Source organism: Eublepharis macularius, chromosome 4 (genome assembly GCF_028583425.1).
Source record: "Eublepharis macularius isolate TG4126 chromosome 4, MPM_Emac_v1.0, whole genome shotgun sequence".
Lineage (NCBI taxonomy): Eukaryota > Metazoa > Chordata > Lepidosauria > Squamata > Eublepharidae > Eublepharis > Eublepharis macularius.
The window spans coordinates 121,600,439-121,626,932 of record NC_072793.1 but is presented as its reverse complement, the minus strand read 5'-3'; the positions used below and the strand labels follow the sequence as shown (position 1 = coordinate 121,626,932).

General features: G+C 42.5%; 1 protein-coding gene across 1 annotated transcript in view; it reads left to right on the top strand.

The window, feature by feature from the left end:
• Positions 1–581: 581 nt before the first annotated feature.
• Positions 582–26,494, top strand: part of KBTBD12 (kelch repeat and BTB domain containing 12) — a 69,088-nt gene continuing 43,175 nt past the window's right edge. The window contains exons 1-3 of the mRNA XM_054978819.1: positions 582–709; positions 14,363–15,547; positions 20,386–20,656. Coding sequence (XP_054834794.1) covers positions 14,469–15,547; positions 20,386–20,656 — 1,350 coding nt within the window. The 5' untranslated portion in view covers positions 582–709; positions 14,363–14,468. The remainder of the gene's footprint in view (positions 710–14,362; positions 15,548–20,385; positions 20,657–26,494) is intronic.

Genomic DNA, 26,494 nt, shown 5'->3' with positions numbered 1-26,494 from the left:
TTATTGTCATAAAATCAGAGAGAATTTTACTTTTGTCAGAAGGAATTTAGGACTTTAGGATTTATTGACTGTGATGGGGTGGTCATATGATCCAAAGCAATTATTTGCTTCTCGTTTATCGGTTACTATGTTAGATGTACTCTACGAGTCATTCACTACTGACTCCAATCTACTGAAGCCTACTCATGCCTCAGTAACTCATCAAATGGGCTGAATTTAGCTGGAAGTTTTGATCAATTTATTCATAAAATATTTAGCCCATTTTTCACTCTCTAATACATAAAATGTATTTTAGGTTAGCAGTGCAATCCTAAACAGGGCTACTCAGAATCCGTCTCAGGTCAGGTTCTCCTATTCAATGGGGCTTTGCAAACTTGTAGAGGTTTACTACAATTTTGTGTGTCAACACACACACTCATATGGGAGAAACAGACTGGTCAGTGACTGTCTCACTAAGTTCCAAAGTGCCCCTGAAAGTGATATTAATACAAGTCTCTCACAAAGCCAAGCCAGTTTATATTGAGTCAAACCTATTTATATCTTCTGGCTTTCACTTCATCCACATGAGTCTCTGATATAAGCACATAGGACATATTGCTTTTCCTTCTGTCTGCTTCATTTGTTTGTGCCTCTCTGCTCCTGAGTCCTGACACGGTGTCCCAAATTAGTAAAGAGTGAGAAGTATCAAGAACTACAGAGGGGGGAAAAGGTAAATATGTCGCTCTTTTCTGAATGCATGACAAACTAGATTTACTGCTGAGGCTCAAGGTAATGGGGATGAAAATTAAGCTTTATGTGGCATAGTGATATTCAAATATACAAGACCACAGAGAGGCCATAGCAGGCCACCTGAAGATATAAAGCCATGGTCTTACTGGTATTCCAAAGGGAAGTGTCTGGATACAGGGACCCTGGACACCTGCCATGGCAGGCAAGAAGAACCGTTTAGGAATACTTAATCTGAGGCCCACTCACTTGAACATAAAATGCAAGCTAAATGACTAAACAGACCCCTTTAGGTTAGATGAGATTGCATGCCACAGAAGTCAAAATCACAACTTGGTGCCTGTATGAGGCTCAGAATCAAGGAGATTCTGCCAGGACACACAACTAGGCAGGTTCCTAGTGCAACACATGTCAACGAGGGAATCTTGGTGCAACATGAGATTCCAATTAAATATGCATTTGTTCATTTGCTGTGTTATTGATATAGGGTAATAACGTGTATGAGTGGTTTGATTCCGATAACATGCTTAGTGTTAAAATTACATGACCAGATACTGCTAGTGAACTTGATTATAGATGATGGCAGTCTGATAATGGTCAAATCACACTACCAATGTAGTATATTAAGAAGGTGGGTGGTGTGGATCCATGCAAAGGAGTGATTCATGCTGAGGGAGGTGTGTTAATTCTCCATTATGTGCCCCAATGACTTGACTTGCTGTAGAAATACAAAACAGATAAGTTGTAGTATGACAGATGTGGGTTGAATTGGGAACAGGGTTAAGCACCCCAAGTCTCATGTCTCATCTGTGTCTCTATCTATTATCCCTTGAATACATACCAAAAATGAATATGTTATATCTTTTCTCTTGCATAAATGAAGCAGAAAATAGACAACAACGTTGTATTATCATTTAGCAATTCGCTGCATACTAATAATATCCATTCAATGCCCTCCCTCCAAAGGATGGCTTTGTGGATATAGTAGATGTATTTAAAGAGAAGAAGTATCGGTTTTTATTCCTGGCTGTCTTTCACACTTTCATTCAACTTATAGATGACTTCAGCTTTATGCTCCAGTGCTTACCTAGCTGCACAGTGTTAGGGCATGTGTACTGGGGACAGGGTTGCCAAAAGCCACCACAGGCACACTCCACTCATTCCCAACCCAAATGTTGTATGCAAATATAGCACTCCGTGGGCTTCTGCTCTAACCAGGACCTCCAAAATCTTGTCCCTCTAGTCTCCCCTCTTTGGCAGCCCTGACCAGGGGGCCCTCTCCCTATTTAGATTACAGAGGTCATCTGTCTGCCGCCCACTCTGACCAAGTGGTGAGGAAAAGGACTTTGACAATCTTCCCTTATCCACTTGCCTATTCTCAGGAAACTCAAGACTCTGATAGCCTTACCCACCCATACATTGTGGGTGGTCAATCATCATTGATAACTTTACTTCTACCCGGGAAGACCTTATCAAACCTTCCCAGTTCATTGTCTCACCTTGGTGACAGCTTCCCAGTCATTTGTCCCACCCCAGGGACAACCATTAAGTCATTGTTTTGAGGTAGAAGATGAAATCTTGCCCCCAGGTACATTCCACAGTATAATTGGACTAACTCTCTGCCATAGTTGTGTGCATGCTCTCAGATCCAGCATCTGCCCTCAGATTTCATTCCAAGCTCTTCCACATTGACTTGTTGGTCGCTCAACGCTCTCTCTCCCAGACACCCTCTTCTGGATGGTAACTATCACCCAATCCCTCAAACTCTTATCCAGTTTTTATCACTGCTTTCTAGTTAGCTCTGTGTGTGTGTTTTGTGTGTTTTTGTCTGTTGTTGATCTTTATTATTTTCAGTTTTAAAAACCCTTTTTGATTGAAACATCCGTCTGTTCATTGAAAGAGTTCTCTAGCTGGGACAATCCTCATATACACAGATGGAGATCCTGAAGTTACCTGCCTCTCGCTGCCTCTCCTTGCACACTAATTCCCCCAACTCACAAGGAGACCTCCGCACTGGGTAACATGAGAGGAACAGTTCAGCTAACTCTCTGCATACAATCAGATATGGGCCATTTGTTCAGCTCACCATTCAGTTGATATTATTGAAGCCTGCATAGTGTCACATTGGACTAGGACTTGATGGTCTGATTTGAGTTCCATGAAACTCAAACTGCCTGGGACCAGTCACACTCTCATGACCCAAGCTATCTCAGAGGCTTTTGGTAGTAGGAGAGCCAACTGTATAATGAGGCATCTGAAACAGATTCTGCAAACATTGAATCTGGAGGGAGAGTAACTTCCCATCCCACCCACCACCAGCTAGCACCTGCAGGCATTTATTTGTTGCATTGTTTATTGTATGATCTATATTTTTTTGATTGTATTGTTTATCAGTTTCGTAAATCTGTTTCGTTACACTGTGTTATATGTATTATACTGTCATTTTAATGGCATATGTATTATACTGCTATTTTTACATTGTGCACCAATTTTGAAATCATGCTTTTATGCACTGCTTGTGGTATGTATTATACTGTTGCTTTTACATTCTCTGATTTTTAATGCAATTAACACATCATCTTTTTTTGGAAGAAGACAATGGCTACTGAAGGGCCATTTCTAGCTACCTTCCAGGAGTGTGCTATGTTTGCCTTCTTCTCAGAGGACAAGGAGGGCTTCATTTGTTATAAGTGAAATCTGATAGTGTTACTGGAAGAAAAAGTGAAGAGCCTGGAGGAATGGATCACTACCCTTCAAGAGATCAAAGAAACAGAGGATTTCATCAGCAAAAGTCTTCAGGCCCTGCAAAGGGATGGAGAGAGTGGTAGAGGAGACAATAAAACAGAATATTTTCCTAATGAACCTCCTCAGAGATTGACAGCACAGCACAGCACAGCCCAAAAGATGCAAAGCAACACGGCACTCAATCCCACTAGAGCTGAGAAATCGATTCTAGGCCCTTGCTGACATGACAGAATCACTGGCAGCTGTACAACAACAAGGGCCAGAAAGAACAAGTAGGGGCGCCATGGACCTACAAACAAATAACATTAGAAGGAAAAGGATAGTCTTGGTGACTGGTGACTTTCTGTTGGGGGGTATGGAACATCATGTCCAGTCCTGACTCCATGGCCCAAGAGGTGTGTTGCTTGATGGAGTGAAGATCAAGGATATCACAGACCAAATGGCTAAGCTCATCAAACCAACAGACCATTACCCATTTGTGATGGTCCATATAGGAACAAATTACACAGATTATGGAAGTGAACCACTGGCTGCATTCATGGTGCCAGTAGGAGTGATTTGGATTCTGGGATCATCGCCTATGTTTTCTTGAAGATGGCCTGCTTGCATGTGATGGACTCCACTTGTCAAGGACAGGGAAGAATGTGTTCGGAAAGGACATGGGGAGATTCACTGGGAGGACTTTAAATTGACATCACAGGGGAATGGAGACAACTGCATAGAAATTTCAGGGAGAACGGAGAGCAAATAGCAGGGGCCAACCTGGGAAGGCCAAGTCAAAGAGGGAAAATGTTGCAAAACTTCCGGTGCCTATATACCAATGCCGAAAGCTTGGGCAATAAGAAGAACGTGATCTACTAATGCAGATGGAAAGATATGATTTAGTAGGTATTACAGAGACTTGGTGGGATGATTCCCACAACTGGAATACCGTAGTGGAAGGGTATGAGTTATTCAAGGAGAACAGGAAGTGTCATAGAGGAGGTGGAGTGGCGCTGTATGTGAGGGCTTGATTATCAGGAAATGCTGAAGGAGAAGAGTAATGGCCCAGTGGAAAGTGTCTGGGTGAAGATAAGGAGGGAAGGATGAGCAGTACTGTGGTTGGGGTCTGTTACAGACCTCCTGACCAAGGAGATGAGATGGATTCTGGCCTCTGTGAGCAGCTTAATAGGGTATCCAAGAAACATGACCTTGTAGTTACACAATGTGTGCTGGGAGACCAATTCTGCTATGTGCCCAGGGTCATGGAGCTTCCTGACCTGCCTGGCCAAAAATTTCCTTTCTCAAATGATGGAGGAAGCAACAAGGGGCTTGGCCATACTGAACTTGATATTAATCAACAAGTAAGTGTTAGTTGACGGGGTAAAGGTGGTGGGAACCTTAGAGAGAAGGGATCACGTCCTCCTAGAATTCTTTTTTCTGTGGGGTACCAAGGGAATTTGTAGCCAAAAGCACAGGTTAGATTTTAGTAGGGCAAACTTTAATAAACTTAGAGATATGATGAGAGCTACTTCATGGACAAAAATGTTGGAATAACAACAACAACATTCGATTTATATACCACCCTTCAGGATGACTTAACACCCACTCAGAGCGGTTTACAAAGTATTTCATTATCCCCACAACAACGAACACCCTGTGAGGAAGGAGGGAAAGGAACAAGTGAAGGGTGGGCTTTCCTAAAAGAAAAGCTCTTGCAGGCTCAAGCTATCACTGTTCTAGCAAGATGGAAATGCAGTAGAGGATCTAAGAAGCCAATGTGGATGAATAGAGACCTCTGTGATGAACTAAGGAGGAAAAAGGAGACTTTCAAGAAGGAGGGAAGGAAATGCATCCAAAGAAGGGTATCTAGGGGTAGATAGGCACTGTAGGGTAGCTGTCAGAGGGGCCAAATCTCAGAACAAGCTGAGACTGGCCGGGGGGCTCACCACAACAATAAGATATTATTCAGATACATGAGGAGCAAACAGAAGGTAAAGGGGGCAATATCCTCATTGCTGGGTAAAAATGGATAAACTCTGGCAGAGGACAGAGAGAAAGCATAAAGGCTCAAAACCTATTTTGCCTCAGTTTTATTTCTGAAAGAGTGAACCGGCCCACCTAGAAATGGCAGTAAGCAAGGCAGTAGGCAAGGCTTCGGGGCTGCTGGTTGACATGGGCAGAAAAGTTGTTGAGAAGCACCTAGCTGCACTGGATGTGTACAAATCCCCTGGGTCAGATGAGGTACACCTGAGAGTGCTTTAAAAACTTTCAAAAGAGCTTGTAGACCCTTTATCAATCATCTTCCAGGCCTCTTAGAGGACAGGTGATGTGTCAGAAGACTGGAGGAGGGCAAATGTCACCCCAATCTTCAAGAAAGGAAAAAAGGCACTCCTGGGAACTGCAGGCTAGTCAGCCTGGCCTATCTTCCAGGGAAGATATTAGATATTAAAGGCATCAGTCTGCAAGCATCTGATGGACAACATGGTGACACAGACAAGTCAGCATGGATTTGTCCCCAACAGGTCCTGCCACTCATCTCCTTCTATAATCGAGGGACAGGCTTACTGGATTGCAGGAATGCTGTCAATGTAGTTTATCTGGATTTCATTAATGCTTTTGACAAGGTTCCTCATGATGTTTTGATGGGTAAACTGGTGGACTATGGACTGGACTCTAGGATGGTTAGATGGATAATAAACTGTGGATAACTGCACCCAAAAAAATAGTTGTTAATGGCATCATGTCTGATTGGAGGGAGGTGTCCAGTGGAGTGCCACAGGGCTTGGTTGTGGCCCCAGAGCGTTTCAATGATTTTATAAATGATCTAGATGAGGATGTGAAGGGATTACTCATTACATTTGGATGGACTGGAAACTAAACATGAGTAGTCTATGAGATGCAGCAGCAAAAAAGGCTCAACAAGGTATCATCAAAGGCATAACATCCAAATCACAGGATGCCATTGTCCCACTATATACCACTTTGCTCAAGCACCACCTGGAGTATTGTGTGCAATTCCGGAGGCTACACTTCAAAAAGGATGTGGAAAAATTGGAACAGGTGCAGAGGAGAGCAACCAGGATGATCAGGGGCCTGGAGACCAAGCCCTAAAAGGGACCTGGGAATGTTCAGTTTGGAGAAGAGGAGGCTGAGGGGAGACATGATTGCTCTCTTTAAGTATTTAAAAGGCTGCCACTTAGAAGACGGAAGGAACCTGTTCCTGTTGGCAACAGAGGATAGGACTCAAAACAATGGGTTTACCTCCAGAAGGGAAGGTACCAGCTAGACATTAGGAAAAACTTCACAAGAGTAATTCAGCAGTGGAATTGGCTGCCTGGGGATGTGGTGGGTTCCCCCTAATTGGCAGCCTTCAAGGAGCAGCTGGACAAATGCTTGTCAGAGACACTTTAGGCTGTTCCTGCATTAGGCAGGGGTTGGACTAGATGGTCTGTAAGACCCCTTCCAACTCTATAATTCTGTGGCATGGTTTGTACATATACTGGTCTATATTGCATTGTTTTTGAGCTGTTGTAGTCTACCTCGAGTCTCCACAAGAAAGGCAGACTATAAATGAAATAAATCCTCCCATTCACCTGTCAGGTCAAGTCTCCCTCTCTGGCCCAGTAGCTGGTAGGAATCTTCCTCCTTACCTCTTTGTGCCCCTCATACCCCCTGTGCATGCCAAGCTCTCTCATGAGAGTTTGGTTGCCATTTGTGGTTGTCAGGGCAACCAAAGCAGTAGCTGAATCTTGAGCGTTTGGGAAGCCCTATAGGTCATGCATAGCTTGATGCAGCTTTTAAACAGATCATTTTGGGTTGGTCCTGTCAGTGGTATGGTGCTGAGTCATGTATTTTAATATATCTTGATATTTCAATTTAATTTTAATTTTATTGTTACTATCTGTTCTCATGTTGGTTTTAACTTATACTTGGTCTGAGTGTAGATTTTGGCTTGAACATTGTTTTGACATTTTTACACAGTGTTTTCTAGACAGCAGATGTGCAGAATTTTATCAAAGCACAATTGCTAAGAGGTTTATTAAAGAATGTGAGAGCATGCTGTGTTAACAAGCCTAATAATTACAAAATTTAAAACAGACTTACTTGAAAGAAAAAAATATTAATATCGACAGGACACACAAAAGCTACGAGGGGAAAACATGGAACTTTGTAGCCTTTTTTCCCTCCAAAGTATTAAGACTTTAAACGTGCTCTTTCTAGCATTTATATTGTATTGTACATATAAAAGCTAGTGGACTTTGAAAACTCTTTAAGACTTAGCTATTAGTATATCGGGAAAAATGGTATCACAATGAAGCAGAGAGTTAAAGTGAAACTCTTACAGATTTCTATAAGGCATGCATGTTTGAACCCGTACATGTTGCATGTGTAGAATAAACACTTCAAGTGGAAGGAACTGGAGCGCACCTGCTGGTCTACCCATCATTCATGCACAGTCAACACACCCTGTGAGCAAAGCCTATGCCGCTGTCAACTGTATTCACATAGGCTGTGCTTTCACAGTCACTGCCGTCTGTATGAGCAGAGGCTCTGTTGACAAATTATGCTGAGCAACTTTGCGCTGAGACAGCACACACACACGCATACACACACACACACAGTCTTCTTCCTCCTGTGCACATGTTCAGCCTGCATACATCTAATGTGTTCAGGGCTACTTCACTGTTCAAGAACTTCTATGTGGATAGATCACACACACACACACTCCAAATACATACACACTCAAATCCAAAACAATCCAGAATTCACACAGCCACTTTATGATATTACCAACCATTTTTTGCCTGCCTCAGCTGCACCATGCTTGCAGGAAATGGGGTTGTTTGAAATATCACAGGCACAAATTACAATTTGTATTCTATGGCAAACTTTTCAATAAGTGAACTGAGCAGCAAAGTGAAAAACTGTAGTTTGTGCTTGTGATGACAAAGAACAAAACAACAATTTCACACAAGGATTCAAAATTATTGTTCTTTATGCACACAAAATAAAGTACATGAATTATTAAAATACTGCAAGTGTAACTATTGTAGATCTATGATGCAGCCTCATTTGGAATACCATGTGCAATTCTTGTCACCTATCTCAAAGAAGATGCTGCAGAGCTGGAAAAAGTACAGAAGAGGACAACCAAGATGATTAGGGGGTTGGAGCACCTTTCCTCTGAGGAAAGGCTGAAGAATATAAGACTTTAGAAAAGAGATAACAACAACAACATTCGATTTATATACCGCCCTTCAAGATGACTTACACTCAGAGTGGTTTACAAAGTATGTTACTATTATCCCCACAACAATACACCCTGTGAGTTGGGTGGGGATGAGAGAGCTAGAAGCTGTAACTGACCCAAGGTCACCCAGCTGGCTTGAAGTGGAGGAGTGGGGAATCAAACCAGGTTCTCCAGACTAGAGTCCTGCACTCTTAACCGCTACACCAAACTGGCTCTTAGATAACTAAGAGGGAATGAACCCAAAGACCGTGGGGTGTGACGTAGAGGCTGCTATCCTGCCCCTGAAAGGTAAAGCAGCCAACTGCTCAGCTGTTTCATCCCTGAGTCTATGGGAGTGCTGTTCCAGCATCAGGTTGCCTTTCAGAGGTGGGATGGAATGCTGGAGGGAAAGACAGCTACAGTTCAGTTGGTGTCTGCCTCAGCTACAGAGCAGGCAGTATCAATGGTAACTCTGCCTGGTAGTGTAGCAGTGGTTTAGTTCCAACTCTGGGAGAGGACAGGGTACCCAGTCCTGAGGCCTGTTTCTGGCAATTAGCAGACCTAGTACCATTTAGTCTTACTCTTGAGAGAGGCAGGCTGGTCTGGGTGGAATCCTCTGCGTGAGAGGGGATCCATCCTGGGGATTAGGCAGTGAAAGCCTGTTTGTAACCACAAGCATGAAAAGAAATTTAAATTAGAACCTGAAGCCATAAGTTTAAGTGCTTCAGTCAAGCTTCATCTGTGAATGTCTGAATATGTGGGCTGCTGTTCTTTAAAAACCACTTGTACATAAATCAATGTCCTTTCATTTATTGAACGTCCTGCTTCAGTGATCTCTGTATTCTTTGGACTGCCACCCCCTCGGTGGGAGCAGGGGATCTGCTGCCCTCCATCTCCACTCACCTGGCCAGCAGGCAGGGAATACAGTCACATCAGGGGAGGCACATGTGCAAAATACACTAAGTTGGGAGGCACGCTAAGTTTGGAGGTGATTTCTAGCAAATTGCTCCCTTCCAGCACAACCTATAGCTTCTGCATTGTGCCAGAAAATGACTTCTTTTCCTGGCATGACAGGTGGGGGCAGAAGTGCACACATGCAAAACATGTTCACAATGGATAAGTTCCCACTGCCCCCTGTCCTCCAACCCCCAGTTTGGCCCCTGGGGGATCTGGCATCCCTAGCAGGTGCAATTAGGGTTCCCAGTTGCCTGCTGGTGGTAAGCAATCTCTCAGGGGTTTGCCCCATTGCCCATCAATCGCTAGCAATCAGCAGGAGGTGGCAAACCGCCCAGTGATTGCCCATCGCCAGCAGGCAACCCAGGAAAGCACACAGCCAGCGGGCACACTCCCAATGAGCTGCGACGATGTCAATTCCTAGGTACAATACAAAAATTACCTCACAACAGCAAACCCAAAGTCTTTACAGCTTGCTCCCTTAAGAACATCTAGCAACTGAGGGGGTTCCATTTCAAAACAGATTCCCAAAATAATCGGAGGCTATGTGGATTCCTTCAGCTGAAGAAAAGGCTTATCAATGTCAGATGGGAAAACGGCCTTCACTTTATGGCACATTAATTACATTTTCTTCTAGCTTGCAAGAGCTTCTCTTGAAATTTCACAACTTACCCATGTACTCCTCCTCTTTGTCTATGTCAGCCCTGTACCTGACCTCTGTTTTCCTTCTAGCCATCCTCTTCTACCTGTTCTGTTTTCTTGTGTAATCTTAGAGGTCAGGCCTCCAGAAATTGGAAAAGACAGAAAGAACTCAGCTGATGCACTGAAGGTAACAAGGCTTCATGTGTGTCCCTACTGGCAGGAGGAGTGAAATGCAAGCTATACAGCCTGGCTATCAGACATTGTTAAAAATACACCGACCTTTATTGAACAATCTTTTGTAAAGGTACCCTTGAAAAGTTGGCCTTGGGTTAGGAAAAAAAATAGGAAGAAATATTATAATAATGAAAACACCACTGTAAATGCAATACATGTATGAGATCCAAGTTAAAAATACTGTTCCCAAGATTCTCTTCCCTAGCATCTGTCATTAGTGATATGATTGATAAAAAGAGCCCAGAATTTATACCTTTGAGAAGGTAGGAATTTTCAGGATTTAGTGATTGCAGAAACTTGATAACTGATAACCAAGTTATCCCATACAATGATATTAAAATTATTCCAGTTCCTGGCATTGTAATATTTGAATATCTCCAAGTTAGAGGGTATCTATGTGATTTAATACCAAAAAAGGGTTATTTTAAGACGCATAACAGAGTTTTATGAATTGCTTTTAGCAGATGATAAAGGTATTATTTCTAGTATGTATTCTTGTTTATCGAAAATGACACTCAAACCTGATCAAATCTTTTGCTGTAGGTGGCAAAAAGTTATAGGGAACAACTTAGATGATTCAGCATGGAAATTTATTTTCATTTATGGTATTTTCTTCACAATTTGCCTATCTTTTAGAGAAAAACGGTTGAAAATTATTTACAGGTGGCATTTAACTCCTTTAAGACTGGTAAAGATTTATAAGACTAGTACCTGCATATGCAGATTCTGTAAAGAAAATAAGACAGATTTTTTTCATATGTGGTTGATGTGTATACATGCCACCAGTTATTGGAAGTGGTGAACATTATATCAATAGGTTTGGAAGAACAAATTCCCTATAAATCAGAGATGCTGCAGCTGAATTATTTGCCTGATTTATCTAGAGATCAGCAAAAGTTTGCCATACTTATGATTACAGCTGCCAGGCTGATTTTTGCCAGGTAATGGAAATTAAAAAAATACTCCTACATTACAATATTGGTTGTTGAAAATAAAAGAGAGCTATACATTAGTGAAATTATCCACTTATCAAAAATATAGAGATATTTATAGTATATATCTTTTATGGTCAAGACAAATAGAAGGAATGGAAGTAGCAATTATATAATTGGAAATAGTATTGATATTGCCAGTTGATGGTGAAGGGTTTTATATGTCTATGGAAGCAGGATGATGGGATTTAGATTAGTAAAAAGTCCAGTAGCACCTTTAAGACTAACCAACTTTATTGAGGCATAAGCTTTCGAGAATCATAGCTCTCTTCATCAGATGCATGAGCTGTGATTCTTGAAAGCTTATGCCTCAATAAAGTTGGTTAGTCTTAATGGTGCTACTGGACTTTTTACTATTTTGCAACTACAGACTAACACAGTTAACTCCTTAGGATTTAGATTGATAATGTATTTTACAAATATTGGTATCTTTTGTATATATCTGCAATCTGTTTATTTTAATAAATTCATTAAAAGTAAAGTACAAAGGTGCCAGAAGAAGAGGAGGAGGAGATGAACATACAGCCTAGATTTATCTCCTTATATGAGCTCAACCATTAATGTGTGCCTGCTGTATAATGTATGGGCTGGTTTTTGTCAAATACCTGCAATCAGTTTCTTAAACATGTATTGTCGAAGGCTTTCACGGCCAGAGAACGATAGTTGTTGTGGGTTTTCCGGGCTGTATTGCCGTGGTCTTGGCATTGTAGTTCCTGACGTTTCGCCAGCAGCTGTGGCTGGCATCTTCAGAGGTGTAGCACCAAAAGACAGAGATCTCTCAGTGTCACAGTGTGGAAAAGATGTAGGTCATTTGTATCTACTCAGGAGGGGTGGGGTTGAGCTGAGTCATCCTGTAAGAGTTTCCCAGGGTGTGGAATGCTAATGGCGGGAGGCTTCACTGTATCCTGAGGAGGTTCTTTTGCATATGGATTGGTACTTGATGTGCTAAACAACCATAGTTTCTTAAACAACTGGAATCATCATAGAACTCGATAGTGTGGCTGAAATTCTGTCAGGACTAACTGAAAATGTGTTATGAATAAGCTCTGGATGATCTCAGGTTACGTCCTGTGAAAGTTTTGGAAGAGAACTATGGCTGAGATTCTTCTACTTTTTTTGGAGCAGTTAGTATTGCAATAATCTGCTTTTTATTCTCTGCTAAAAACAGCTATACAGCCTACCCCATCAGCATTCCATTTTCAGAGTAAAAGGTACTCTTGTTTCCTTCTGTAGTTTTATTTAGTTATAGGGTCAGCTAGTCTCTGAATCTAATCTGAAGTTTTATCTGCCTATGAGAGACTCCAGGGGAAGGAATTTTAGGATGAAAAGCCAGAAGGAAGAGTGCGAGTACTTTTCTGTAGGGCCTGCTCCCAACTTCCTCTATCCTTTCTCAAGTTTAAGCCACCTCCTGTTTCCAATAACTCATTCCATGTGGTCTATCCCTCCCATGGGCCAAGCTACAAGTGACGAATAACAATTGCCTGACAAGTGAATAGACTCACGTGTATTCCTCCCTATTCACTTGCCAGGCAAGTGTCATTCGTCACTTGTAGCTTGGCCCATGGGAGGGATAGACCACATGGAAAGAATCATGCCTTGCATCCTAAGGGCTGTTTCTTCTTGTGCAGCAGCCTTTCCTGTTGTAAAGGTGGTTCTCTGTTATGGAGTATGTCCCTCTAAAACCAGGTGCTTCTGCTTAGGCCAGACCAATGTCTTTCGATGAGTCTGAAAGTGCTTACAGGACTGTCTCCACAATCTTTGGCTCTTGCCCTACCTACCCTTCTCTTTCTATTTTCTCTCTCTCTCATGAACTGTTGAGTTTTCAGCTGTACAAACAGAGCTGTCTCAATCTAGGATGTCTAATGCAAAATATTATTGAAATGTTATCTTAGTGGGAGTATTATTTTAATGCATGAATATCTGTTTGGTAATTGTATCCAGGAACTGATCTTTTTACACAAATACATGCACAAAAACACACACACAGATCTAGCAACCCTATCTCCTCTTTGATTATTACCAAAGGCAGCAAGACTAACTGGGAAAGCACCTTCCTGTGGAAAGATCCCGTGCCAATGTTTTTGACTGATGTCTAATCCACAAATGAAAGCCTGTATCTGTGCTTAACAGGGGAGATCAAATAGCTTGTGGATTGCTTCATCTTGGGAATCAACGAAGTTCAATTAGTAGAGTTCTTACGCAAGATAATTCTTAATGGACTGTGGGTATCAGAATAAAGTTGTACCATCTGTTAACCTAAAGTCCAAAAAGTGTCTGAGTCAGGGTTTTTTGTTTTGTTTTTGCCCAAATCCACAATTGATTTGGAAAAGAGTAGGAAAAGAGACATTGGTTTTTCAAGTAGGCATGGATTAATGAATGTTTTATTAAAATCCACAAATTTTTTCATTAGATGGCCAGCAGTTTATCACTGGAATCTATTAGAATCCAGATTTATAAATTTTGGGCCTCACTTAACATTCCCATAAATTCACCATTCATAATATGAATACTGTTTATTTTTATTAAAACATTTTAATAGAACATTTTATTGGAAGATTAAATAGCATTCTTACATTAACAAAGGCAATCAGTGGAATAAATTAAAAACACAGTAGTTCCAGATGCAAAAGTAAGATACATTTCATTTGTTCATCAATATCTAGAGAGGAAAAATACAGCTTGTATGTTTCACTGGGAAATGAAAACACTGTATGTGCTCAAAGATGTATTATAGATTTATAACCTGTCCTCTCAAAATATTTACTGCCTTAAAGATCTAACAGAAAAATTTGATTGTCAGAAGATTTGTTCATATAAGAAAATTATATGTTTCCTCCCCCCACTCCCCACCCCGCAGGAACATCATGATGAAGGCACATCATTCTGAAAGCAATCAGACATGCAAATAGCCCATTTAAAACTCAAGCAAATACTGGAGGAGGTTTTAAAATAGCAATACAAGCATGTTTCCCATGAATTACAAGACTGAAGGTAAAAGGAAGCAGCAGCATAGCTTGAATTTACTGGATCAAATAAAAAGTATGAAAAATTTAACTGAAATGATTGATGTGGTCTTGGTGGCCGAAGGTGAAAAGTTCCCTTGCCACAAACTGATGCTGGCTGCTTTCAGCCCTTATTTCAAAGCAATGTTTACCTGTGGCTTGGTTGAATGCATGCAAAAAGAAGTGGTCCTGCATGACACGCCTGCAGAAAGTGTGTCTGTCCTTCTTCACTACGTGTACACTGCTGAGCTACACCTCACTAATGACAATGTGCAGAGTGTGGCTGTTGCAGCATTTTTCATGCAAATGGATAATGTTTTCAACATGTGTCAGAAATACATGATGGATCACATGGATGCTTCCAACTGTGTAGGGATCTATTACTTTGCAAAACACATCGGGGCAGAAGAGTTGGCTGACCAAGCCAAGAAGTATTTGTACCAGCACTTTTCAGAGGTGAGCCTGCATGAAGAAATATTAGAGCTAGAAGTGCAGCAGTTGCTATGCCTGATCCAATCAGATGATCTTAACGTATCCAGGGAAGACAGCATTTTGGACTTAGTTCTCAGATGGGTTAACCACAGTAGGAAATTGCGTGCAGATAACCTCATTGAGCTCCTGAAGCAAGTGCGGCTCACACTTGTAAGCCCTTCATTCCTCGTGGAAGCTCGGAAAAGGAACACAGTGCTTCTGAGTAATTCACAATGCAGTGATATGATTGAGGGAGCATTAGAAACCATCAAGAAATCCAACCAGCCCGCTCTCACTCTCCGCTATGGGATGGAGACCACAACTCTTCTACTTTGTATTGGCAATAACCCTCAGGGTATCAGATCAAGACATGGTAATTATGCTGATGCCAGCTTCTGTTATGCTCCTGCGACACAAAAGACTTACTTTATTTCCTCCCCCAAATATGGAGAAGGCCTGGGATGCATATGCACTGGTGTGGTTAATGAGAACAATGATATCGTTGTGGCAGGTGAGGCAAGCGCTGCCAAATTGTCAAGACAAAAGGCCAGGAAAATAGAAATTTATAGGTTTGTATTCTCTTTCATAAACAAAATACCTATAAGCCACCCTCTTCCACTCCAAATGATAATGTGCCTATAGATTTAAGAGCCACGCCACAGCAGTGTGGAGGGCAATCTAAACTCCCCTCTGTCTGGAGATCAGGGGGCTGGGCCACCAGCCATGTGACCATTTTCTCCAAGAGCAACCCACTGAGTTCCACCACCTCTTTTCCCAGAAAAAAAGCCCTGATTAGAATTAAAAGCAGTTTGAAAGTGGCAAATCTGGGGGGAAATACAATGAGAAGTAAGAGTTAAATAGTTCCTCTCCACTGTACTGGTCTACTCCTTTAAATTGCACACTTGAGGGCTGTACTCTTATTTGTAAAAAAAATCAGGAAAAATAATCATGGAACTGCACATAATATGTTATTCTGCTATTTGGCTGCACTCTTGAACATACTGTACATGCTTTTGAAATCAAGGGGAATTACTTAAATAATTTTAGTTAGGATTGGTTTGTGTGCGTGCATGCGTGAGCATGCAAGCAAATGCACGCATGCTCACCAGATGTTCATCTTTTTAAAAAGCCAGACTCCTTGGACAGATTATGTAGAGGGATTTCCTTGACAAAAAAATTCCATTCTTGCTGATATCACAGCAGCATCCTAATGGCTGGTGTGTTTTTAGCTGTCCCTCAAGATGTTCTGTACCTGGTAGGGTTGTCTGCAGCCTGGAGAAAAAAAAGTCCTGCCCCTTAAACAAAGGCTTAATGTACACAGATGGGCAGATGATGCTTTTCATAGCATGGAAGTAAATTTGTTTGTTTACAGTCTGCCCTTTTAACTAAGGCTGCTTTTACACTGCTTATTAGCCATGGAACATTGCACCAAGCCATGGAACATTTCACACTAAGCAGTGTGAAAATGGCCTGCGATGCAAGGTGGATAACACAATGCAAGTCAGTATGAACAACAGCTAGCACATTCAATGTACAATTACAATAGGATATGGTTTACAGACATTTTAAAAGCATACATCCAAACACACAAAAGAAACATTGCTGAAACAAACAAGTGATTATTTATTTATTTATTTATTATTTCGATATATAAACCTCCCATCCTCAGGGGCTCTAGGCGGTGAACAACAGTTAAAATCAATAACAACAAGAAAACAATGATTCTAAAATCAACATACAATAAGCAATAATCAAATAAATTAACCAAGTACATTAAAGTGCAATGGTGGGGAGAACCCCCCCACCCCAAAGGTGGGAGGCCGACATGGCACCGGCCCCTTCAACCACTGAACGCCTGGTGGAACAGCTCTGTCTTACAGGCCCGGCGGAACAATAATACGTCCCGCCGGGCCCGGGTCTCCATTGACAGAGTGTTTCACCAGGCTGGGGCCAGGACTGAAAAGGCCCTGGCCCTGGTTGAAGCAAGGTGGGCTTCCTTAGGGCCAGGGACCACCAGTAAACATTTATCCGCTGATCAAAGCGGTCTCTGGGGAACATACAGGGAGAGGCAGTCCTGAAGATATGCCAGTCCCAACCCACTCAGGGCTTTAAAGATAAGAACCAACACCTTGAACCTGGTTCGGAATTCAACCGGAAGCCAGTGCAGCTGGTGCAGGACAGGTGTGATATATGACTGGTAGGATATACTGGTTAGGACCCGCGCCGCTGCATTCTGGACCAGTTGTAGTTTCTGGATCAGGCCCAGGGGTAGCCCAGCATAGAGTAAGTTACAGTAATCTAGCCTTAAATATTTCTTACAGCACAGCCCTATTACCTGAGTAAAAAAGCTCTCCTTAATAATTTGGTTTTGCTTAGTTGAATCTGCCCAGTAACTGAACGGTAGCCAGTAGAGAGCCTGAGAATGGGAGTAATATGCATGCTCTGCCTATCTCCTGATATCAAATGAGCTGTGGTATTCTACACCCGCTGGAGTCTCCTAATTGACTTCTAGGAGACTTATGTGTAGAGTACATTACAGTAATCTAGTATTGATGCTACCATCATAGGAATCCAGGTAGCCAGATCAGCCACATAAAGGTAAGGGTCCATCTTCCAGGCTAGTCTGAGTTGGGAGAAAATCTTTTTGGAAGTTGCATTTACTTGGTTCTCTAGCATCAGTGCTGGATCCAGTATAACCTCTAGGCTCTTAATTGAGTCAGCTAGGGTTAACTGAAGCCCATCATTGCTGGGAAACACAATGTCCTTCAAGATCTCCACCTTGCCAATCACTTTGATCTTGCCTGGGCTCAGTTTCAGTTTGAAAAGGGTCCAGAGTACCTGAATCAGACCCGATCTGTAAAGATTCGGGATTCCCAAATCAGGGCCAGCATACTGCTCCTGATTCGGAAATCCTGAATCAAAGCTTCCCCAAAGCATTCGAGTTGCTTCAGGAAGCTTTGGGGCCAGAGTTCAAAGGGCCCTTTCCCTGCCTCTTGCAAGCGGCAGGTCCTTTTAAACATCTCAATCCCCCCAACCCCTAGCCCCAGTCCCCCACCCCCCACTTACCTTGGCCCTGCTGCTGCAGTGGTGGAGGTGGCTGGCTGCCCAGAAGGTCGCTGCAGCCGTGGAGGCGGGGGGGGGGGGCGGCAGCAGCAGCTCCAGTGTTCCCCACCACCCTGCGGGGCTGCATGCCACTGGATACGGCCTTCTCGGCCACCCTGCAGGCCACTGCGGGCCCGGAGGAAGCAGCACAGTGGCGCTGGTGGCTCCAGTCCTCCCCGCAGCCCTGCAAGGCCACGCAGCAGTGGAGGAGACAGAGAAGGCCCTTCCTGCTGTGGCCATTTGAGGGGCATTTCGAAGTTTGGGGTATTTCTGAATTTTTTTCCCACTTCAGGTAAACCCAAAGCGAGAAATTCGAATATTTTTAGGGTGCACACCCCTAGTCCAGAGCACCAGAGTTCTCTAAGAAGGTCTGGAGTTGGTCAGCTATTGCTCTCTCAATCACTTAGCTCAGAAAGGGCAAATTAGCAACTGGTTGATAATTGGCCACATCAGTTTTTCTAGGGATGGCTTTTTAAGTAATGGATGGATGACTGCTTCTTTGAGTGGTCAAGACAAGATGCCCTGAGTTAGTGACTGATTTATGATAGATATCAAGGGCTCATTAATGTGGTCTACATGATTTTAGCAGCCAGGACAGACAAGGATCCAGTGCCCAAGCAGTGGCCCTCAGAGATGCCAGGATCTTGACAATATTTGTAACTGAGTCTAAATGGTTCAAAAGTGGACCAGACAGTGTGTTAAGCATTTCTTCTGCACTGCCTATATTACAACTGACTTCCAACTAAGCATATTCATACTATTTTATCAGCAAAAAACTTTGCAAAAGTGTCACAGCTAATTGTTCTTGAGCCAGTAAGCATTCAGGTTTAGGTGACAAAAGATGTGGAGATATGTTAAACAACTGGGATGGATGTGATCTAGTTGATACAATGGTTGCAGAGAAGTAACATTTCTTTGCCGCTATCAGCACTTCACAGGTCCTCCAATGGGCTCTGTAGCACTCTTATCAGATTCAGCACAAGTTTTCTGCCAGCATCTTTCTAGTTGTCTTCCAGCCCTCTTTAGATCACCCAGTTCTGTGTTGAATCACTGAGCTGGCTTCCGTCCCAAGGGTTAGGAAAGTCAGCGAGAGGCAATCGTGTCAATATCTTCAAGGAGCTTCACATTCCAAGCTTCCACTGCTGCCTTAACAGAGCTTGAATTTGGAATTCTTAAAAAACCCAGAACATTTTGGAATCTAGAAGAATCCATAAGCTGACCATTTTAGAGGGATCTCTCTTTTTGTGGGGTGTTAGGGCCATATTTACCATTGATTTCACTAGGCAATGTTCAGGCCACAGTTGAGACTGGTCAGTAATTATTCAAAGCTTCTGAGCCTTGGGTAGGTTTCTTTAATAATGGGCATACTATCCTGTTTCTCAAAGGCTGGGACAACTATCCTGTCTCTCAAAGAGGCATTAACTACCTCTTGGAATCAGTCAGACAACCTCCCCCACCCCACAGATTTAAGCAGCCAGGAAGGGCAAAGATCAGACAAGCAGACCTCAAACATCCAAGGATCCTGCTCACATCCTCAAATTAAATAAAATGGAAAAATCTCAAACATCTAGAAAGTTGGGACCCTTACACCACCTGACCCCATTAAGGCTAATGGAGAGTCCTGGGTCAGTACAAATGTGAGAGATTTCATCTGCTAAGTATCAAGCAAAATAATCATATTATTGCTGGGCTTGTGCATTTTACCATCCCCATCTCCTTCTAATGGAGGATATTTCTTTTCTATCTTTTTAAAAAGGTTGTCTTTTCTTTTAACACTGTGATTAAAAGAAGCATAGCACATCTGACACTCAGCAATTGGCTATACTTCATTCCTGGTAGACAACATCCCACAAAGCCTCTATTGAGGGTATAAGACACTTTTTCCTCCATGTTGTTGGCAACCCTAGTAATTGGCTTTGAACTTGTTTGCCTCCAGTGTAGGTTTCACAAGCAGGTATTCTGAGAGGCAGTTGGAAGTAGGTCAACGGAATCTGTAACAACCCCTTGGGAAAAAAGAGGAATTAACTTCCTATCCTATCTCTTGTTTATGTCTGACTTCCTCTCATGCAGCATCTCTGCAAATATCACTATGATTTGTGCCTATATATTTCGGGTAATCAGCCAAAAAACCCTGTGAGAGTTGTCTCCATTGCAAAGCAAATGTTGGTAATGTTTTCTGTTTGTTGAAAATAAAACTCCCTGCTGACTCGTTTTGACATTGCTGTAAAATAAGGAGGGAATTAAGTTCAGATATAGCTGTATTCATCTGTGAGCGTGGCAATTCTAACATTCGGTTTTCTTATAGGTACAACAGCCAGGGAAATCAGTTTTGGCAAAGTCTGTGTACTGCCCAGCTTCGTGAGCTGTACGCTCTGGGTACTATTCATAATGACCTATATGTTATAGGAGGTCAAATGAAACTTAAAAATCAATACCACATCACAAACTGTGTGGAGAAGTACTCCATGGAACAAGAGAACTGGAGAACTGTGGCTCCTCTCCCAGTGCCCTTAGCCTGCCATGCTGTGGTCACAGTGAAAAACAGGTTGTACGTAATGGGAGGATGGACACCACAGGTGAGGAACACTGCTTAGCATTTTAGCATATTTATGGTGTAAACCAGCTACCTGTACTGACTAATGCTGCTTATAAAGAGCTGTGAATTTTGGAAAATGTTACTAATTAACAGTCAGAGAAATTACATACTATGCTGCTAGTGTATTTAGAACATTTTGCCTTCCCTGGTCTGAAAAATCTCTGATCTGCTCATATAATAGTGCTGTAATACCTTTCCCCCCCACTTCCCCCCCTCATTCCCCTTTTCCCCACTGGGAAGAAAACTCCAAGGTGCATGGGGCCCAATTTGGATTGGAACCAAGGCATGGCATTTTCCTCCTCCTCCTCTTCTGCATTTATAATATTGATCTTTTCATGCTTATATAGGATTTGCTAACTATAGATTTAACTCTTCATATACCATTGCACTTTTGCACTGAATCATTATATGCATTTTTGTTAAAACCAGTGTGCATTTAAAGCACAATAGTAATAATAATAATCATCCACCACTTGTATTAGATAAAAATGGGTCCACATCTATTCTTCCACTATAAAATGAGATTATAGTAACAGTAATATATCAATATGGCTATATGTGGCCCCAAATTATGAAAAAAATTGTAACTGCTTCTGGCCAGAATTAAAAGATATCATGGCCATTTCCACACTACTCACCTTCATCTGCAATGCAGCAGAACATCGCGAAAAAAATGCAAAAGATAGCGTCTTCTCGTGCGAGTTTTGTGCAACAATCTGCAAAACTCGTGCAAGAAGACGCTATCTTCCACTTTTTTTTGTGACGTTCCACAGCGTTCCGGATGAAGGTGAGTAGTGTGGAAACGGCCATGTTTGGCTATGATGTATACAGAATGATACACTGTTCTGTCGTATTTTAATGGAGAAAAGTGGACAACAGATGGGGCAACTGAACAAATCCAAACAACATTCTATACATGTGCCAGAACACAGCCAGTTCTTCACTTACATACACCACACACAGATGGTCAGTACTCATCATCACCAATTAGAAAGGAAAAAAGAAGTCTTGATTTGGTCTGGTGAGCATGGCTGCCAATGGCCACAACCTGTTTGGCACAGTGCAGGTGGCCCCTGTCTAGAAACAGACATTTGGCATGCCACTTCAGGTGTGCCATTTAAAATAGTTTTTTGTTAGAAAACCAGATTCCTTGACTGAATTTTTATGTGTACCTATTCCCATATTATACTAATAAACCTTAATATGCATACAGCACATTTCAAGAGTTCAGAGAGCTGTGTGTACATTACCTTATGCTTCAAAAAACAGATTAAGGTGCCACAAGACTCTGTTTCTGTGGCAACAGATTAGCACCTCACTGGAATGTAAGATTATCCGGTATTATTATCCCCATCTTGTTGAGGAGATCTGATGCAGAGAGTGTTGGAGTCTGGCTAAGCGAGATCACACCTGAGGTGAGATTTGAATTGGGAACTGTTAGCTACTACACTTGTCTAGTTATTACATATGTTCATCATAAAAAGAGCAAGTCTCTTAACTGGATTGCTTTGGTCTGAGTCATTCCACCCTCTCAATGACAATTGCTTTAGGAGTTTCTGCACCAAGGGCATGTCCAGAGGGCAGCTTCCATGTTACGGTATTTTTTAGCCATTGAACCAGCCCTGTTGGTAGGCCGGGTGAATCAACCTGCTTCAAGTGGCAGATTTTGACAGTGCCATTAAAAAGAAAAGTGTATATAGAGGGTCTCAGCCCTGCAGAGGCCATTCTTCTAGGACAATACTAATGCTCATGAACTTGAAATACAAAAATACAACTTCAAAAGGCAGAAATACATGTTGTAAAAGTATGTTGTTTTATTCCAGTTTATGTAAGAGAAAAATAAAGAGCTATACCATCATTTAATGCAGGAGGAATAAGGCATGGAAGCCTGTGGACTATTTAATGAGCCAATGAAAGGTAAATAGCAGAGAAGGCAATAAAGCTACTTCTCCAAATTAGGTTTTCATGTATACAAAGATGCACTAGGCCAATTTTATGAGGTCTGAAAGCACTTGCTCCTTGACAAATGAAGGAAAGCTATTCCAGTGGCTCTGGACTGCCAACAGCCTGAAGAAAAAAATGTCCTGTCCCTTTAATAGAGGCTTAAACGGCTCTCATTTACCAGGTGATGTTGGTGTAACAATCTGCCAAGACACTTTTCAAAAGTCTCCACAAGGTTTGTAAAGCTTTATTGAAAGAGTGTAGTACGATCTTATGATGGACATCTTATGATGGACATTGTCAGGAATAAAGCACCACAAAAGCATAGATACTTATATCATTCCTAGGCTGGTATTTCTCTCTCCTCACCCTCTTTTCTGCTGGGAACTATCTGCACAAGGGAGGATAAAGCCTCCAAGGTCACACAGACTCCTTTCCCAGTGCTAGGAACCGTCTAGTGAAAACAGTCAGTTCATGGGAGAAGCTGCAAGACATAATCATAACAGTGGAACTTCCATTCCGCCCCCCCCTCACCTGTATGGGTATGGCAGATGCTAGCATCCTGCCATCCTGCCGCCCCAAGAGTCACTTTCCTCCTGGTTTGTCTGGATACTTCCTGTGAAAGTCTTTTATTAGTTTAGAGGCTTGAATGTCAGTGGATTTAACCCATTCCGCCTGACTTTTGGGGAAGTATTTCTATTGGACAAGATAGTACAGCACTCCCCGCTTAAGTTTTGAGTCCAACACAAGTTCAATTTCACGGTGTGGCTGTCCTTCTACCATAATAGGAGGAGGTGCTGCCAGTTCTGGGTGCCACTTACTGGATCCTGGGTCCTTTTTCAGAAGGCTGAAATGGAACTCTGGATGCACCTGCTTCAAATTTTTAGGTATTTCCAGCTCCACAGTAACATCATTAATTAGACAGATAACTCTGAATGGCCCTACAAACTTCCATCCTAATTTCTTGCTTGGTTGAGTGCGTCTTAGGTTCTTGGTAGATACATACACACTATCCCCCACGTTCAATTCCCAGCAGGGAGATCTCCTCTTATCTGCTTGATGTTTATAGTCCAGTTTAGCTGACTCCAAGGTTTGCTTTATAATGTCCCGTTGATTTATGATGTCAGTCCACCATTGCTGTAAATCACCCCCCTTTCCAGCTGAGTCAGGCTCTAATAACGGCATGGGTTTCCCTTCAAACCCCTGCATAACTTTAAAGGGAGTAGCTCCAATAGAACTGTGTACACTGTTGTTGTTACAGTACTCTGCAAAAGGAAGAACGTTTGCTCAATTATCTTGTTGATAATTGATATAACATCTCAAAAATTGTTTCCCTTAGAAGGGGTAAAGTCTGTGATGAAATCCATGGAAATGGTAGCCCAAGGTCTGGAAGGAGTCTCTAAAAGGCTGCAGAAGGCTAGGCAGCTTTCACTCTCTTTTGTTTCCCATTACACATACTTGACATGTGGACACATAGTGAGAAACGTCCCTCCTCATTCCTGGCCACCAGAATTGTCATTGTGTTAAGTGGAGGGTTTTAACGAATCCGAAATGGCCAGCTGTTTTGTCATCATGACACCATTTTAATATTCCCTCCCCCCCCCGGCAGGGTTTCTGGAATATATAAACGCCCTTGATGATACCAGCATCCCTTTTCCCCTTTCACCAAAAGTTCCTGTAATGGTAGCTCCCCGTCCCTTTCTGTTTCTGCCCTCACCCTGTCTAACCAAGAATCAGGCTGGGACAGAGGGGGGCAGCAAGCCTGAGATCGTATTTCAACTCCTCCCAGATGGGATGGTGTAATGATCCCCTCCCTCTATCATGTTGGGGAAGGTGAGATAGTGCGACCGCCAAAAAAATTGATTTCCCAGGAAGATGCTTAAGGGTAGATCAAAACTTGGAGAAAAATTCCGCCCACCTAAGCTACTTCGCTCCCAATTTTCTGGGCTTACATAGAATTTCCAAATATTTATGATCTGACTATACCTTGAAGGGTACTTTTGCCCCCTCTAGCAAATGCCTCCAAGTAGAGAGTGCCAGTTTTACAGCTGCAGCGTCTTTCTCCCACACCAACCAGTTTCTCTCAGTCTCTGAGAATTTCCTTGAGATATAAGCACAAGGATGCAGTTTCCCATCGGAGCCCTCTTGCAAAATCACTCCACCCATGGCCACATCACTAGAATCTACTTGTGCAATGAATGTTTTATTTTCATCAGGATGGCACAGTACTGGCTCAGATGTAAATAGTTCTTTCAACCTTTCAATGCTCTCTGGCACTCCATATCCCAATTTAGTTTAGCTCCTGGCTTTGTATCCCCTGCCCTCCTCCCCTTGGATTTTAATAAATCAGTTAGAGGGAGGGCAGTCTTGGCAAAATTCTTAATGAAAGGTTTATAGAAGTTTGCAATTGGCATCTCGTTTTTGGAGCCTCCCACTCCTTGACAGCTTGCACTTTAGTGGGTCTATTCCTAACCCATTGCCTGATACTCTGTACCCCGAAAAGTTCAGTTCCTTTTTGTGAAATTCACACTTAGATAGCTTTGCATACAACTAATTCTAGTGAAGGGTAGTCAGTACTTCTCTTGACATGTGATTCATAATCATCATTATAAATTAGTACGTCATGCAAAAAACCCACTACCCCTTTTTAAAGATGCTTGCGCAACACTTCATTAATTAAATTCATGAAGACTCCAGGGGCTCCTTGGAGCCCAAACAGCATGACCAGGTATTCAAACTGGCCTAAAGGGGTATTGAATGCTGTTTTCCACTCATACCCTTCTTTGATCCTCACTCTGTAATAAACATCCCTTAAGTCCAGTTTAGTGAAGATCTTCCCTTTGGAAACCACTCCCAACAGATCTTGAATGAAGGGTAGGGGGGACGCGTTTGACATGGACACTGCATTTAGTCCTCGATAATCCATACAGAGCCTTAACCCCCCCATCTTTCTTTTTGCAAAGCAATACTGGCACAGCATGGGGGGAGCTCTCCAGGCAAATGAAGCCTCTTTGCAAGTTCTTGCCAATAAACTTTCTGAGTTCTTTGCACTCCATGGGGCTCATAGAATACAACTTTCCCTTTGGAAGGCTCTGCCCCAGGATTAATTCAATTGCACAGTCAGTGGGCCAGTACGGAGGACGCTGTTAGCCTCCTTCTCTTCAAAGACCTGACTTACATGGAAGGTGGAATGGGACCCCAGCAAGTATTCCATACATGATATTGGCATTCTTCCACTGGGAAGCATAAGCGCCCTGCTTCCATTGCACTTATGGATTGTGGTCACATAGCCATCGGATGCCCAACACCACTGGAAACTTGGCAGCGGCGCTGATGATAAAGGTTCTCTCTTCCCAATGGCTTCCCATTCCCACTGGAGTTAACTCAGTCTCATAGTTAAACGGGGTTCCTTTCATAGGGAAACCATCCATTTGCTCAAATTGGAGTGGCTCTGATAATTTCACCAGATCCAGTCCCAAACCTGTGGCGAGAGCAGGGGAGAGTAGATCTCGGCTGCATCCAGAGTCAATCAGGGCTCAAACTCCCCACCTTACCTCCATGTTATAAACTGCTTCAGGTGCTCACTTTTACATATCTATTAAAGGGACAGGACATCTTTTATCCAGCCCTGATGGTAACACTATCTCTGGCTAGTCTCCCCAAAGGGCCAAAAAGATTAGTCACTTATCAAGGAAGAAATACATTCAGATTCACAGAAAATCTCATCCAGAACAGATTTCAGAGCAATGTCCATGAGCCAACAGCTAACTTGGAAAGGCTTCAAACTGCTTCAGGATCTATGCTTCCTGGGTAGCTGACTAGAACAGAATGGAAAAGGATAAAGATGGGGCTGTGGCTAAAGGGCAGAACATCTGCT